General features: G+C 34.2%; 1 protein-coding gene across 2 annotated transcripts; it reads right to left on the bottom strand.

Moving 5' to 3' along the window:
- Positions 1-388: 388 nt before the first annotated feature.
- On the bottom strand, positions 389-5,414 carry LOC120091804 (putative cyclic nucleotide-gated ion channel 8). Of its 2 annotated transcripts, none has more exons than XM_039049938.1 (7): positions 4,825-5,414; positions 4,139-4,728; positions 3,830-4,042; positions 3,207-3,511; positions 2,849-2,960; positions 1,921-2,157; positions 389-1,221 (listed from the first exon to the last, which is right to left on the bottom strand). In XM_039049938.1, exons 2-7 carry the CDS (start codon positions 4,703-4,705, stop codon positions 538-540), a joined length of 2,118 nt encoding a protein of 705 aa, XP_038905866.1. In that variant the 5' UTR covers positions 4,706-4,728; positions 4,825-5,414; the 3' UTR covers positions 389-537. The 2 variants fall into 2 exon arrangements, with proteins under 2 accessions (XP_038905866.1, XP_038905865.1); XM_039049937.1 differs by having other exon boundaries at positions 4,139-4,733.
- Positions 5,415-15,046: the final 9,632 nt, after the last annotated feature.

Raw genomic sequence — 15,046 nt, forward strand, 5'->3', positions numbered from 1 at the left:
ATATAAAAGAAAAATTGAGAAATCAACGATACAACGAACTACCATATCAGCAGCTCAATTCCTATTTCGAAGACAAAAAGAGAAAGAGACATTTCCCGAGTGTCTTGTCATTACATTTTTTATCTTAGTAAGTTTATCAGATTCATCATCTCCTTGACATCAGATTGAACCACAAATGAGAGTAAAAATTGAAATTTACCTCAAAGATTAATACAATATGCCCATGCTCTATAAATCGTTCCCACGCCCCATATCTCTTTGTTTTAATTGAAAAGTTGACAAAGATGGTCGTTTATAAAATAAAAGTTAAAAATGAAACTTTAGAAATAAATTTAAAGGTATACATATAATTGTTAGCCTAATCCTGAAATACACATTTCCTTATATATAAAAAAAGAAAAAAAAGAATGCACATTGATATAATTTAACCATATATATAACATAATTAAAAGCTAGGGGCGTTTAGAAAGAAGCCACCATATGTGTGTAGAAGAGAGAGAAATTAAAAAGGACCCTTTACATTACATTTAATTGACTTTACTCTCCTTTATACACAGAAAAATCAGGTTCCGCCGGCTTCTGCAAGTTAATCAAGCTCCTCCCACTCATATTCCTCAATCGATGCCCTCTAAGCGCATTTGCCGCAAATCTCGACGCCAAAATCGTAGCCCCGAGCCTTGACGTGTTAAATGCAGCTGCAACCGCCGCAGCATCTTCTTCCTCCTCCTCCTTCCGTCGCAGCTCCGCAATCTTCCGCTTCAAGTACCGCCGCCACGCCGCCTGTATAAAACACGATGCCCAGGTTCGCCATTGCTGAGAGTAGAATCTGAAGGTGTGTTGAACCTGCCGGCTGTGCAGGCGCCGGAACTGGCTGGCCACGAACTTGAGCTCCTCGGCTTCTAAGGCGAAGGCTTCAACCTCGGTGAGGGCATGGACAGTGCGAGTGGAAGAGGGGAGGTTGGAGCCGGACTTGGGGTCGAGAGCCCATGTTAAAAGCTCTTCACCACAGAAATCGCCTTCTTTTAATACGCCGCGGTTGTAGAAGCCGCTACGGCCGCCGTCGGTTGTGACGCTCTCTAGACGGCCACGGATTATGAAGAGCATTTCGTCGACTGGATCGCCTTCTCGTACGATGTATGTGTTCTCTGTGTATAATGTTGGTTTCAGCCTCTCGCATATTGCGTCTAGTAGACGCTCATCCATGTTTGCAAATAAAGGGACCTGAGTGTATTAGTCATTTTACCAAATTATTCAATTCATTAGCACACATAGTAACGAATAGATCAAAGGTTGAACAGATGAGACTATATATTTTTTATCTTAATTTCGTTTCAAAATATTACATATTTAATCTTTTAAGTTTTGATATTAGTTTTAATTTAGTTATAAATTTCAAAATATTATAATTTTTTACACTTTAAATCTTAATGTTTCATTAAATACTCATTAATATTAATGTCAATTAATTAATTTAAAATAATTATGAAGTGGATCAAGCATTATGTTGTTTAGCTATGCTCATAATTTTAATAGTGGTGAAAAATAGTAAATCTTAATTAATTATAATTTTTTAACTCTTTTAATTAATTTATAGACATTAACACTAATTATTTTTAATTCTTTTAAATTAATTTATAGACATTAACACTAAAGAAGAAAAATGATTATGTAGCAAAAAATTGAAGTTAAAAATATAAATCTTAAAATTTAGTGACTAAATTGAAGCTAAATTCAAAAATTAAAGGATTAAATGTGTAACATTTTGAAATTTAAGGACCAAATAAAAACTAACCCAAAATGTAAGGACCAAGAATATATATTTTTTTCTCTTGCGAAGTGGTGGACATGATCATTTTGGGATGGTAAGGGGTGGATCCACTATATGCTAAAAAACTAAGAAGTAATGAAATTAGTGCATACCCTTCTAACCAAATTGAGACAGAGATGTCGTTTAATGTCTCTCCTAAGATCTTTAGGCAGACTTTGAACCAAGCTCTCTTCATCAACGCCTCTGGTTTCTAGCCATTTGTACTGATCGTAGCGCCTAACCTTTTCTCTCAAGTCTGGCGGAAGCAGTCGATGGTGCATCCATTGCTCAGAGTCTCTCCTCTTAATGCGCATCTCTTCAAGTCGGACGGTTAGAGATTGAAGGTATGTCTGTAGAAAAACAAATCCAGTTACTATATTTTGAGCATCATTATTCATGTCAAGAACATTTGGATCCTGATTTAGGTTTTTGTAATATAAGAACTTGGAGTTGAGTCAATATTTGAGGTTTGAGTATACTTCTCTCGAATGGAAAATTGGCTAATCTCACCAACTTTTTGGATTTATCTTTAAAGCTATATACACTCATTTTTCAAAATGACTTTTGACTGTTCAATTTCATTTTGATTTGATCCCGTAGTTTTAGAAGTTACAATTTTGTTCCTATGATTTGGTTAAAACTTCACAAATAGTTCCTAAACCATTTTTGCCCATCCGAACTCTCCATTTTCTTCAATATTCAACTCAACATAAACCATAATATAGAATCAACAAAGAGACCAACTATTACCATGTAAATAGAAAGTTCATGTGTATTGAATATGGTAACGTCTTGCAGTAGAAAACACAATTTGTAAGGATTTAACTAAAATATAAGGACTTAATGCAAACTTTAAATATAAAGACAAAAATTGAAATGAAACTCCAGGGAACAAATTTCTAATTGAACCAAATATTCAAAATACAAGCGATCAAACAACGTGTAGTACTAGAAAATGTAGTTTTAATCACCTAAAAGTACTTTTAGTTCATTCTTGAAACCATGTGAGCATAAGTTTGAGCATGCAAAAGAAAAACTCACTTGCATGTTTCCAATCAAGAGCGCAAAAAGGAGGAGCCCAGAAATTGCAATTAGGATAGAAAAGATAACCTCCCCAGGATAGGTACTGGTGAGCAGCCCCTGACCGAGTGTACTGTGGAAGAGTCGAACATTCAAGATCCAAACACAAACGGAACTTTCAAGAAGAGATTTTGCATTCTAAGTCCTATTTGAAATCTATTAAAATTCACCAACATAGCTGTTAGATACAAAATTGAACATCCAGAGTCCTTGATTCATAACTCGGTAAAAAAGTGGAAGTATATATGAAACAAAATCGAGAATTGAAGAAGGTAAGAAGTGATGAAAAGAGGAGAATTAAAAAGTAGAAAGGGGAGACCTTAAATTTTGCAAGCCCCACCACAAGCAATAGCAGAACTTGGAGAAGAAAGTCCTGGATTGAACAATGCCCGAGGAAATGGCCTGAGTGTAAATGCCATAGTTGAAAGGTAAATTGTCTCCGATGGCGGTGCATTTCTTAGTGAGAACATCGACGCTTATATTTCTCCACTCCTTATACCCGGACATGTGCTTATTCCCACAATACAAAAAGTTAATGTTGCACTTTCCGGTGCTTTTGCATGCTTGGCGCCAACATGTATCGTTCCTCTCCACTGCCAGCAAATACCAGAATGCTCCTGCTATCTGCATTTTCCAGTTACATCACCATTGGCCAAACAGATAATTCGACTTCAACCATGTATATCGACTTTGCTAACACATCGAAGACACATGAGTACTAGATTCATATTAAGGCTAAACATATTAAGAATTCTAATCTTTATTTTAAGGGATTCTCAATTGGTTTTTTACTCTTTTAAAATTTTAAAATGTATCTGTGATCGATTGAGATAAAAAATTTCTCCACTAAGTCATCAACCCAATATTTCTAAAGTGGGGATGAAAAGATAAAACATTATAAAAACGATTAAGATTGGGAAGAAAAAGGGAGGGGCTACTTACATGACTGGCGAGCATGTACAGGAGGAGATAGTAAGCAGCACCAGCCCAAGCACTTTCAGCAAAAACACCTGCTGTCTTCTTAAGCTCTATGTTCAAAGGTATAAATCTAACAAATCTGGGAATATACTGAAGAAACACTATGTTTAACAATGCTTGTTTTGTGGCCAAAACTTCTGAGCCTTTTGACCTGTGAAGAAACCTCCACACCACCACCTGCATCAACACACAAAACGTATCAAACAAATTCTACTGAAAGATGATGGAAATTCAGTGTTAATTAGCTGTTGTTTTCATGAAAGAAACACCAACCTGAGGAACAGGAAGAACAGAGAGAAAATCAGCGATAAAGTAGCGCTGAAGATACCGCTGCGCGATCTCCGTCGGATCGATCACAAGCTCGCCGCGACCAAACACCCTCGACGACGGCGCAATGTAAGCCGTTCGGAACTGAAACGCCATGCGAATCAAGTAGAAAACATCAATGGCCGTACGCACGGTGGTGGTCGTGACGGCGAGCTGAGTGTCCATTCCGAGGCAGTAAGAGGCATGGTTGAACACGGGGAGGTAGAAGAAGAGCGGATCGACAGAGACGGCGAGGATACAGCACAACACGAATAGCTTATTCCAGAAGAGGAGCGATTTGTCCTGCGGATCGAAGATTTTCTGTTCCGATACTTTCAGATCCTCCGGGAAGATGACTTTAGACACGCCGGAGCGGAGCGACCGACCTAGGGTTATGATTCCGTCAGAGCTCATTTGGACTCCCCTTCGGAACGATTTCGACGCATTTCGAGGCTTCGATCGGCTGATGAATGGCAGTGGGAGGCCTTCTAGGTTGAATCGGCATTTCTTCATCTTGCTTGTTCCGGAGGGCATTGACAAATTTGAATCCAAATCATCTAACCTACGAGGTAACATGGAAAGTAAAATCTCTCGAATGGACGAAGAAACTGAGTGTAGATCGATTAGTTCTGTTCAGGAATTGGAAAACGTACCTCACGAATTTCTCCTTGTGACCGGCGATGTACTGCGACTTGTATCCACCACAATCGAACATTTTGTGACAATGGGGAACATAGATGCCAGAGTTGATCTCCGAGATATTCAAACGGTACCGATCCGATGGCGCTTCCGATCTCGGACGTTCTCTTCTCCAATTAGATCATTCTGGTATTCGACTACAGCAAATCAAAACCTCTGTTCCTGGAGAAAAAATTTCTGGGTTTCGATTCCGGAGAGAGACAACAGGTAGGGTTTGAAATGGTCGCATCCAGTGGGAAGAAATTGTTTGAGATTCATTTTCTTTTTCTTTTTCTTCCATTGGAGATCCAATTTTCTCGCAGGATTGTGTTTCTATATTTAGAAAATGGAAAATCGTCTGTGCGTTTTCTTCTTTCTTCTCGCGAAGTCTTTGGAGTTTGGTTCCGGAGAAGCATAGAGACATTCGTTGGATTCTGATTGGATTGAAACTGCGATCATCTGACATTTTCTCTTCTTTGCACCGGCGACGGTGAGCTTCGTTTCGGCTTAATTGACAGTTTAGTCTTTTTGACATTTTACTTTATAAATTTAGACCATTTAAAAAAACATTGTTTTTCTGGACGCTCCAACCTTTAAAATATATATATATAATTACTTCAGATTTCAAAAATCACAAAAATCACAAAAATCACTGTCCCCTCCTCTCCCAGCTTCCTTTCTTGCATTCCAATTAACTTATTTTCGACTAAATTTTAGCTTATTTTCGTTGCCATTTTCGACCTAATTTCTTCGTTGGTTCGACTGATTGGATTTCTCTTCGTCCACTAAATTTCTTCTTCACTCATGTTCGGTTCAAACCCTTTTTCGTATTTTTGTATGTTTTTTCTGAGATCTTCTGAGACGCTGGATATTTTATTCTCTTTTATCTTTGCAGGATCAAATTTGGTAAATGTATTTTTTGTATTTTTAGGATTTTGAATCTGAGATGCTGAACCAATGTATTTTTAAGGTTTTAAGTGAAATTTCTTCACTTTTAGAATCTATTTGCATTTAAACATCATTTTCGACGTTCTCTAAAACAATTTTGACCCAAAAAGTTCGTTTTCCCCATAAAAATTGAAACTTTACTTTATGAAAAAATGAGCAATACCCGGTCGGACTTCATGCGAGCCTAACCGGGTATTGACTGGGGCAGGCAAACGAAGAGACAATGACACTTCCCAGTCTATCCCTGGTCGAGTATGGATCAGGGATAAAGTTGCGCACCTGGTGCAAGCCCTGATTAGGTTTGGAGTTGCCCACCTTGGCTAGGTGGGGACTGAGCTTCAAAGATTGTGTCTCGGAGTCAGGCGAGGTACGGGTGGCCCGATCGCTCCCTAGTCGATTAGGGACCAAGTACAACACTATGATTCAAAATCATGCAAAAGAAGTACAATAATTTAAAATCATCCACAAAATAAGTACAATAATCCCAAAATAATGGAAAATCATGGAAAATCAATAATTTAAACAAAAAAGAAAAACAAATTAAGTTTTAATCTTATAAAATTAATTATAAAAAAAACATACAAAATCATACAAATAAGGAAAACCTTGCAAAATCACTCTAAATCATGCAAAACCAATCTAAACCATGCAAAACAAGTACAGTAATTCAAAATCATCTCAAAATAGGTACAATAATCCCAAAACAATAGAAAATGATTGAAAATCAATAATTAAAATAATAGTAAATTAAGTTTTAATCTTAATAAAATTAATTAGCAAACACTTGAGATTGAATTAGTGAAAATTTAAAAAAAAAATCATGCAAAATAATGTTAAAGAAAACCTTGCAAAATCACTCTAAACCATACAAAATCATGCAAAACAAATACAATAATTTAAAATCATCTACAAAACAAGTACAATAATCCCAAAATAACGGAAAACCATGAAAAATCAATCATTTAAACAAAAAAGAAAAATAAATTAAATTTTAATCTTATAAATTAATTACCAAACACTTGAGATTGAACTAGTGAAAATAAAAACAACATGCAAACTCAAGCAAAAGAAGTACAATAATTCAAAATCATGTACAAAATAAGTACAATAATCCCAAAACAATGGAAAATCATGGAAAATCAATAATTTAAACAAAAAAGAAAAACAAATTAAGTTTTAATCTTATAAAATTAATTATCAAACACTTGAGATTGAATCATGCAAAACAACTTTAAAACAAGTACAATAATACAAAAATCACCAAAACAATCTCAAACGCGAGGAATTTTCCTATAATTAAAAAGAATATGGTATTAGTAGTGGGTAAGATATTAAAAAAGAGAGAGAGAAACCCGTCAGATATTCAGCCTGTGTCTGAATCGAGTCATTTCTACCAAGCCCGATGCTTGACCAAAAAAAAAAAAAGAGAGAAAAACCTGACGGATTCCTGGTCCCCAGGTCAACACCGTCTCATCGACCTAGTAAGGCCCTTGTATGCGTTATGAAGCCCGGCCAGGTTTCTTCACTTCAAATTTGATTTTTTTTAACTATCTTTTTTTTTTTAACTAATTTCTTTCTTTCACTAATCTCCCTTTTTTTTTTTACCTTTTTTGTCCTATTGTTGTGGATAATGGAATGAGATTGTAATTAATTGGTGATTGAGGTAGGTAATTTATTAGTAACTGTGGTTGGTTGCATGTAATAAGTTTGAAAGGATAAATTAATTAACCATACCAAGTTTTACCTTACTTACATCACTTTGATCATCATGGGGTCCAAAAAAACAAGTTTATGTCATTTGATCTTGATCATCAATCCCGTGGTCTGAGATTCGATTCCCCCGCCTCACACTTTAATTACAATACATTTGTAAAACAAAAAGTATCATTTTTTTCAAAAAAATAAACTGGGGAGAGGGGTCCTTTTTGTCAATTTTCTCATTTTTCTTCTCGGATTCTTATTTTATTTTTTTCTTTTCTAAAGGATTGGATTTTTTTAAATGTTTTTTTTAATAAAAAATGACAAAAATAGGGTTGGGGGAAATATTTTCAAAAATAGGTGTTTTGGAAAAGTATTCAGATTTAGGGTAATAAAATCGTGTATCCGGTACACGATTTCCATGTGGCAGACTCGTGTACTCCATTTAATCCAGTCAGCTGACCACGTCAACTGACTGGTTGACTGGTCAAGCGAACTCGTGTACCCGGTACACGAGTTCGCTTATAATTTTTTTTTTGTTTAAAGTATAAAAATTAATTTGGAATTGGGAAGCCCTTAGATTCTTATGATTTATGTTTGTATTATTTAGAAGAATGAGTTTTAGAAGGTTTGCATAATTTACAAGCTTGAAATTTGTAAGTATTTGAATGTACAAATCTTTGAGATGAGTTTTGAATACTTTTGTACTTCTATTATTTCAAATTACTAGTTTAAGTAAAACACAAAATTATATTTGGCTACAAAACTAAAATTTATGAATGAAAAATTTGTATTCAAATGTTCTAATTTATGTGTTGGACAAACAATGCTAAAATTAGTATAACTCAACAGACATAAAATTTCTACTTTTGACTCTATTGATATTAAATAATATTTACAATTAGTTCTCTTGAGATTTGCAATTTAAAAATGATACAATGTGGGATTTAAAAACGATCCCCTGGCCCTTACTTCTCATGGGGGTTGTCTTCGTATCCCTCTAAATTAGGTTCACCCCGTTGTCGTGCTCGTCTACGACAAATACGTCTTCGATCGGTGTCAGCAACATTGAGTCGTCTTATTTGTTGAATAATACTTTCTACGTTCATCAATGTTTACTGACACATACATTGAACACAATTCTGGAAGGTTGTTCTGCACTGAATATTGTTGAACTTCGCCGATAAAATTATTCTGTAGAATAAAAAAAATATTAAACAATATTCATATTATATATATGGAAAATGTCTAATTTGAAATATCTTACCATGCAGTAATAGTAAGCGCCGTCTGGTGAGATAAATCGCCTTGTGATCGAATTGTACCAAGGAAAGTAGTCATCTGATACAGCTGGCCCATATGTTAATTCTCCCTGTGCACAACGATCACGTCGTCCATGCCAGTAGGATAAATACTCCGCATGGATTTGACGCTAGTCTTGGTCGTGCTTACCCCTTAAATCAATCTGGTGTAGTTCTGGGAGTGTATAGGATAACGAAGGTATTGTTTGTCGCATCCCAAACTGTCTCAGCACATGATCTGGATGATGCCACTCTACTATATGGAAGCATCTAAGAGGGCTAACAGTCAATTAGATGTCTTCACCATCACGACAATAATCAGGTAATAATTACTAAATCTGTGAGTATGGCATCCAAATAACCTGACAAAAATAATAATAATAATAATAATAAGTATACATATAAATTTTTTTAAATATTCATTTATATACATATTTACTACCTGATTGGGCGTCAGCATGTCGAATGTTTTCCTGTACACGAGCAACATATTTGCTAACTGTTCAGAGGAAATTAATACACCACTCCATCTAAAATTATAAAAAATACAATTAGTTTATATTCTTACATAAAATGATAACGAAATAAATATATAAATAAAATAATACCTGATACTAAGTGGCCGATGATCTGGGGCTTGTAGTTGTACTTGTGGTGCTACGAATGGAAATCGATTATAAGCCCACACTTGTAATAGTATCAGTGCCACGCTATTTTCCAACGCTTGTGCATTGGAAGCCCGACAAAGTTCTCTGTACAACCATGCAAGACATGCACTACCCCACGAATACGTACCAGCGTGCTCGAAATCAGACAATAATGGGAGGAACATGAGATGCACCAGAGTATTTGACTTGTCGACAAATAAAAATCCTCCAATAAGCTGCAAGATGTATGCTCGTGCGTACCTATGTATGCTAATGTCGTCGGCATCAGGAGGTAATTCGGGAAACTGGGATGCCAACTAAGGGATACTCAATCTTGATCCCTTCAGATCCTTTGGTAGAACGCCTAAGAGCTCTTCACAGACGTTCTTCCAGTCATACTGTAGTGAGCCGATCAGTGGTTGCCCGTCTATTCTTAACCCAAATTGTACGGCGACATCCTACGGCGTAATAGTGCATTCCCCATAGGGCAGGTGAAATGTGTGGGTCTTTGGTCTCCAGCACTCAACTAGAGTAGTAATCAGGTGCCAACCGAGTTGGATGAAACCAATCTATGTAACCCTAAGAAAACCCGCCTCCTGAACGTATGGAATGATGCGATGATCAAATGGGATAGTACTCTGTGCAGTCGCCTCCCTCCTCCGACAACTCAACACTATAATGGACAAACTATCCCATACCGCTTGTGAACGATGCGTGTTTTGTTGGTACAATTGGATAGGATTAGAAGAACCAGGCTCCATTATCTAAAAAGTTCAAATTATATTACATAATAGAATCAATAACATAAAAGATACATAAAAAGTACATAAGAAAATACAATTACATAAAATAAGTTTATTAAATAAATTCGTTACATAAATTCATTATAAATACATAAAAAATACAATTACATGAAATATAAAATTACATGAAAATTTATTATTTACACAAAGATTACAAATACATGAAATAAAGAATACATGTAAAAAAATAAAAATCAAGAATTACTAAATCTTCAAGACGCATCGACATATTTATTATGTTTTCTTTCAACTGTTATAGTTGACAAAAAATATGTTAATATGTCAACCCAACAAACTCTAATTTCTAAGTTTTCTAAGTTTTCTAAGTTTAAATCAATCATATGTAAACTATATAATAAACTATACATAAACTATACATAAATTATACATACATAAAATATACATAAATTATACATACATAAAATATACATAATTTATACATACATAAAATATACAAAAATTATACATACATAAATAAACATAAACTATAGTTTATACATACATAAATAAATTATACATATATACATAAACTATACATACATAACTATACATAAACTATAACTATATATACATAAATACATAAACTATACATACATAAACTATAACTATACATAAACTATAATTATTTATACATAAACTATAACTATTTATACATACATAAACTATAACTATTTACACATACATAAACTATAACTATTTATACATACATAAACTATAACTATAACAATTTATACATACATAAAATATAACTATTTATACATACTTAAACTATAACTCTTTATACAAAAACATACCATGCAAAATTCAGTCAAAAAACAGTCCAAAAACCGTCCAAAACATACATATAAATATAGATCAGCCCAACTGGAGAAAGAAATATACCAAGCAAAATTCGGCAGCAAAAAATGTAGGAAAATCGAGAACCACGACCGCTAGTTTCGGTGAAGATCAAATGGAGGACTGAAAGTCGAGCAAAATCAAAGTTTTGAAAGATTTCGGTGAGGGATCGACGACTTGGGAGAGGGAAATCGACGGTAGGAAATATGAATAGTCGTTTCGGTGAGGAAGAAGAAGGGTTGGGGGGAGCTTTTAAGGCGTGGAAATCGTGTACCCGGTACACGACTTGAGTAATCGTGTACCCGATACACGATTTCCTCAGTCAAACCTACATGACTGCCACGCCAGACTGGGCGTGCCAGGTAGCCAAGGAATTGTGTACCCGGTACATGATTTAGGTCTTATCGTGTACCGGTATCGGGTACACAATTTAGGTGTAATACAGGTACACGATTTAAACACCTATTTTTGGGAATACTTTCCTCCAAATCCTATTTTTGTCTTTATTTATTAAAAAACATTATTTTAAAAAAAATTCAAAGAATTGTTACTGTTTTTATTATTGTTCGTGCATTGCATGTGGTTAAAATTTGTTATAATTTAAATTTCTATGGTGACATTTGAATATTGAATGGATATATATTTCATTTAGTTTGACTATTTGGCATAAATTTAGTAATGAAAGTCGCTAAAACTCTATGTATTTGCTTAATTTTATACTCCTATTGAGTTAAATTATTAATATATTATAAAGTAGTGAAAGAGATAGAAATGAAAAAAAGAAATTGATGAATAAAATTAAAATATATATGATGTAATTAAAATAAAAGTTATAAACTAGAGAACATAATAAAATATCACCCACGTTGTTTGTTTGGTTTTCTTGGGGTTCTTTTGAATTAATTGATTTTTTGAGGAAAAAAATGATGAAATGTTGAATTAGAGAATTTTAAAATAAGAAGTAGCTTAAACAGATATTAATTTTTAAAATTATTTAAGTTTGTATTAGGGATGTTCTTTGTTTCTTTAATACTGATGGCACAAAATTATACAAAATTTGACTGGTTTAACAAAAAAAACTATTTATTGTTATTTTATTTTAGGCAAAGCAAAATGATATTATGTGTTATTAATAGAAAATAATTATATATTCTTAAAATTAAAAAGAAAAAAAAAATGATTTAGATGTAGAATCTTGGTTCGGTTGGAAAAAATTGAGCATTCATGAAATCTAACACATATCTACTAACCCCGGTAAAAAACTCTCTTTGAATTTTAGTTGTCTACATTTCCAACTAAGTTATCCATAAATTGTTTTATTTTCTTAAAATAAACTAACAAAATTTGTTTACATACACCAATTTGGATTCAATACTAAAAATAAAATCATTCAAATATCAATGGTTTAAATACATTATCTTGTTTCTATTGAAAAAAAAAATTAAGTTTTATTCAACTAAATCTTTCTAAATTTGAATTCAATAGTAAAAATAAAACCCTTTGATTTTACTTTTTTTTTTTTTTATCAAATATTCATAAATATATTAAAGAAGAGACACAAAATAGTAAAAAAAAAAAAACACAAAACGTGTATAGCAAAAATAAAACAATAAATCAAGTTTGTAAAAATTATTAATTGTATATCAAATCCGTTATAATAAATGTGAAACAATACTAAAAAGGAAAAAGAAAAGAAAGAGAAAAAATGGATGACATTCGTAAAAAAATAGTGATTACAAACAAACGTAGTTACTGCTCAATCCCAACTACTTATTCTTTTTCAAATATTTGCTTTTGAACAAAATGTCAACTCTTTTCAAGTAACTTCCTTGCTCCTTTTTAACAAAACTGAATTCATATAACCTAAGTCACATAACATTCCAATTCTAACTAAAAAAATCAAAATTTGAAGCAGATCATATGTTTGTTGTCCACTAAATGTATTGAACAACGAGCTTCTCATATGCAAGTTTATACTCGTTTTCAACTTGAATCGTGATAGAAATTTTGTGTTAGAACAAAAATTTCACAATTTAAATAGAAGAAAGATCAAATAAACTAACAATGAAAAAAAAAAATATTTTCCTTCATCATGTCTATATTTTTTCTTGCAACTCAAAAAAAAAAAAAAAAAAACTAGAAAAGAAATTATTGCTTATTAATCCATCGATTTTCTGTCTAGAACCAATGGGAAAAAAAATGGTAAACCCTAGAACTTGAGTTCCTAAGTATCTATGCTTTAAAGTTAACGTTGGTGGTTGTGTGTTTAAAGATACTTAGTAAATTTTAATCCTTGTTGTATAGATGTGAAGCTTAGTAAAAGAAGGAAATGAGAAGGAAATTTGTTTTCTGTGTGTTAAGCTTGAGAAAATCTAAGTTAAAACATTGAGTGATGCTCTTGGGTAGCTAAGTGTTTTAAACACTTTGTGAAGTTTTATAAGAGTTTGTTGAAGGAAGGAAGACTAAGCGTGGAGGCTTGTGGCTTGGAGAGTACCTAAGAGACTTTGGCAGGCAAGCCATGGGAGGCTTGGCAAGAGGCGATGAAGCTTGCAAGGAGGGCCAACATAAGGCGAGGGAAGGGAAGAAAGCGCTAGCGATGAAGAAATGAAGCTTAAGGCAATGAGCAGGAGAAGCCTGGGGCGGTAAGAAAAGCCTATGGCCGAGTGGGCTTGGAGCAGGAGGTCATTCTTTTGATGCTTTGAAGTGTTAGTGGCATGAGGTGTCACCCTAATATACAAAGAAGACATGCAAGAGTTAATATAAATATGAGCTGAAAAGAGGAGATCGTTTTGGACAATTCACTCGTGCTAAAGTAGAAATTTTTCAGCCATTTTGAAGCTTGATAGGTGGACAAGACAAGCCAGGGCTGCCGTGAAGAAATTCAACAGGTTTGATGGTGAAAAGTGATAAAATCTGGAGGTTGGTCTGAATTTTAAGCTTAGCCGAGTAACCCTTAAATATTGATGAAGTTTGAGCATATAAGGAGGAATTAGAAGCTCCAATTTTGAGGTAAGTAAGTTTAAAGGTTATGTAAAAGGTTTATGAAAATAAAATTCGAGTTTGAATGGTGAAAATTGGAGTTTTGAGTACTGAAAGTTAAGTTTGGAAAATAGGTGTTGAAAACGAAAGCAGCGGTTGAAGAAGGCAGGCACTGAGTAGGGTTGTTGATGCGTGTCTCGCGCATGCACCCATTGCATGTAGCATGCTCACTGTGCGGACAACCATGCCCAACTAGGTGACAAAGGTAGCTCATCGCCCAATCCGTCGCACCCCAATGCCTAACATGCGTACGTGTTGCTGTTGCTCACGCCATTCACCAGGGCGCCCATGCGCATGATTACCGTCCCCGAGGAGCCACCTGATTGCCTTGTCCATGCACTTAAGGGACCAGTGTGCGTGCACAACTCCCATCAAGCCTAGTTGTGTTCTTAGCTACCGTGGGCTTGACATTGATCTAGTTTTGGGAATTTGGAGTTGGTAAGCAATTGTTGAGTCCATTAAGGAGTGTTATGGAATCTAGACTATGAAAATACTTAAATGTGGACTAAAAAAGAAATGTGAAGATTAATTAAAGTAAAGGAAAAAGAGGACTTAAAAGGTTAAGTTAAATTAAAGTTATTAAGCTCAAAGGTGAGCTAGATAAGTAACCAAGGGTTATTAATGTACTTACAGGCCAAATAGAGGTTGAAAAAACCTATAATTTTTTAGGAGCTATCCAATAAACAGTCAGAGACAAATGATTTAACATGTTTTACTTAAATGCTTTCATTGAATGATTTTATTTGAGATAAGTTAACTCTTTTATGAAGGTGATTTGCAACCTACACGTTCCTGTTGCCAAGTATGCTAAAAGCATGAGTTCTCTCTTATAAGCTCCATGTTCAGTGTTTTTAAAGTATATTTGAACATGAATTTCTCATATGTGATCTATATGCCTAATGTCTCTAAGCTATGTTAAAGTAT

The sequence above is a fragment of the Benincasa hispida genome, chromosome 11, assembly GCF_009727055.1.
Source record: "Benincasa hispida cultivar B227 chromosome 11, ASM972705v1, whole genome shotgun sequence".
NCBI lineage: Eukaryota > Viridiplantae > Streptophyta > Magnoliopsida > Cucurbitales > Cucurbitaceae > Benincasa > Benincasa hispida.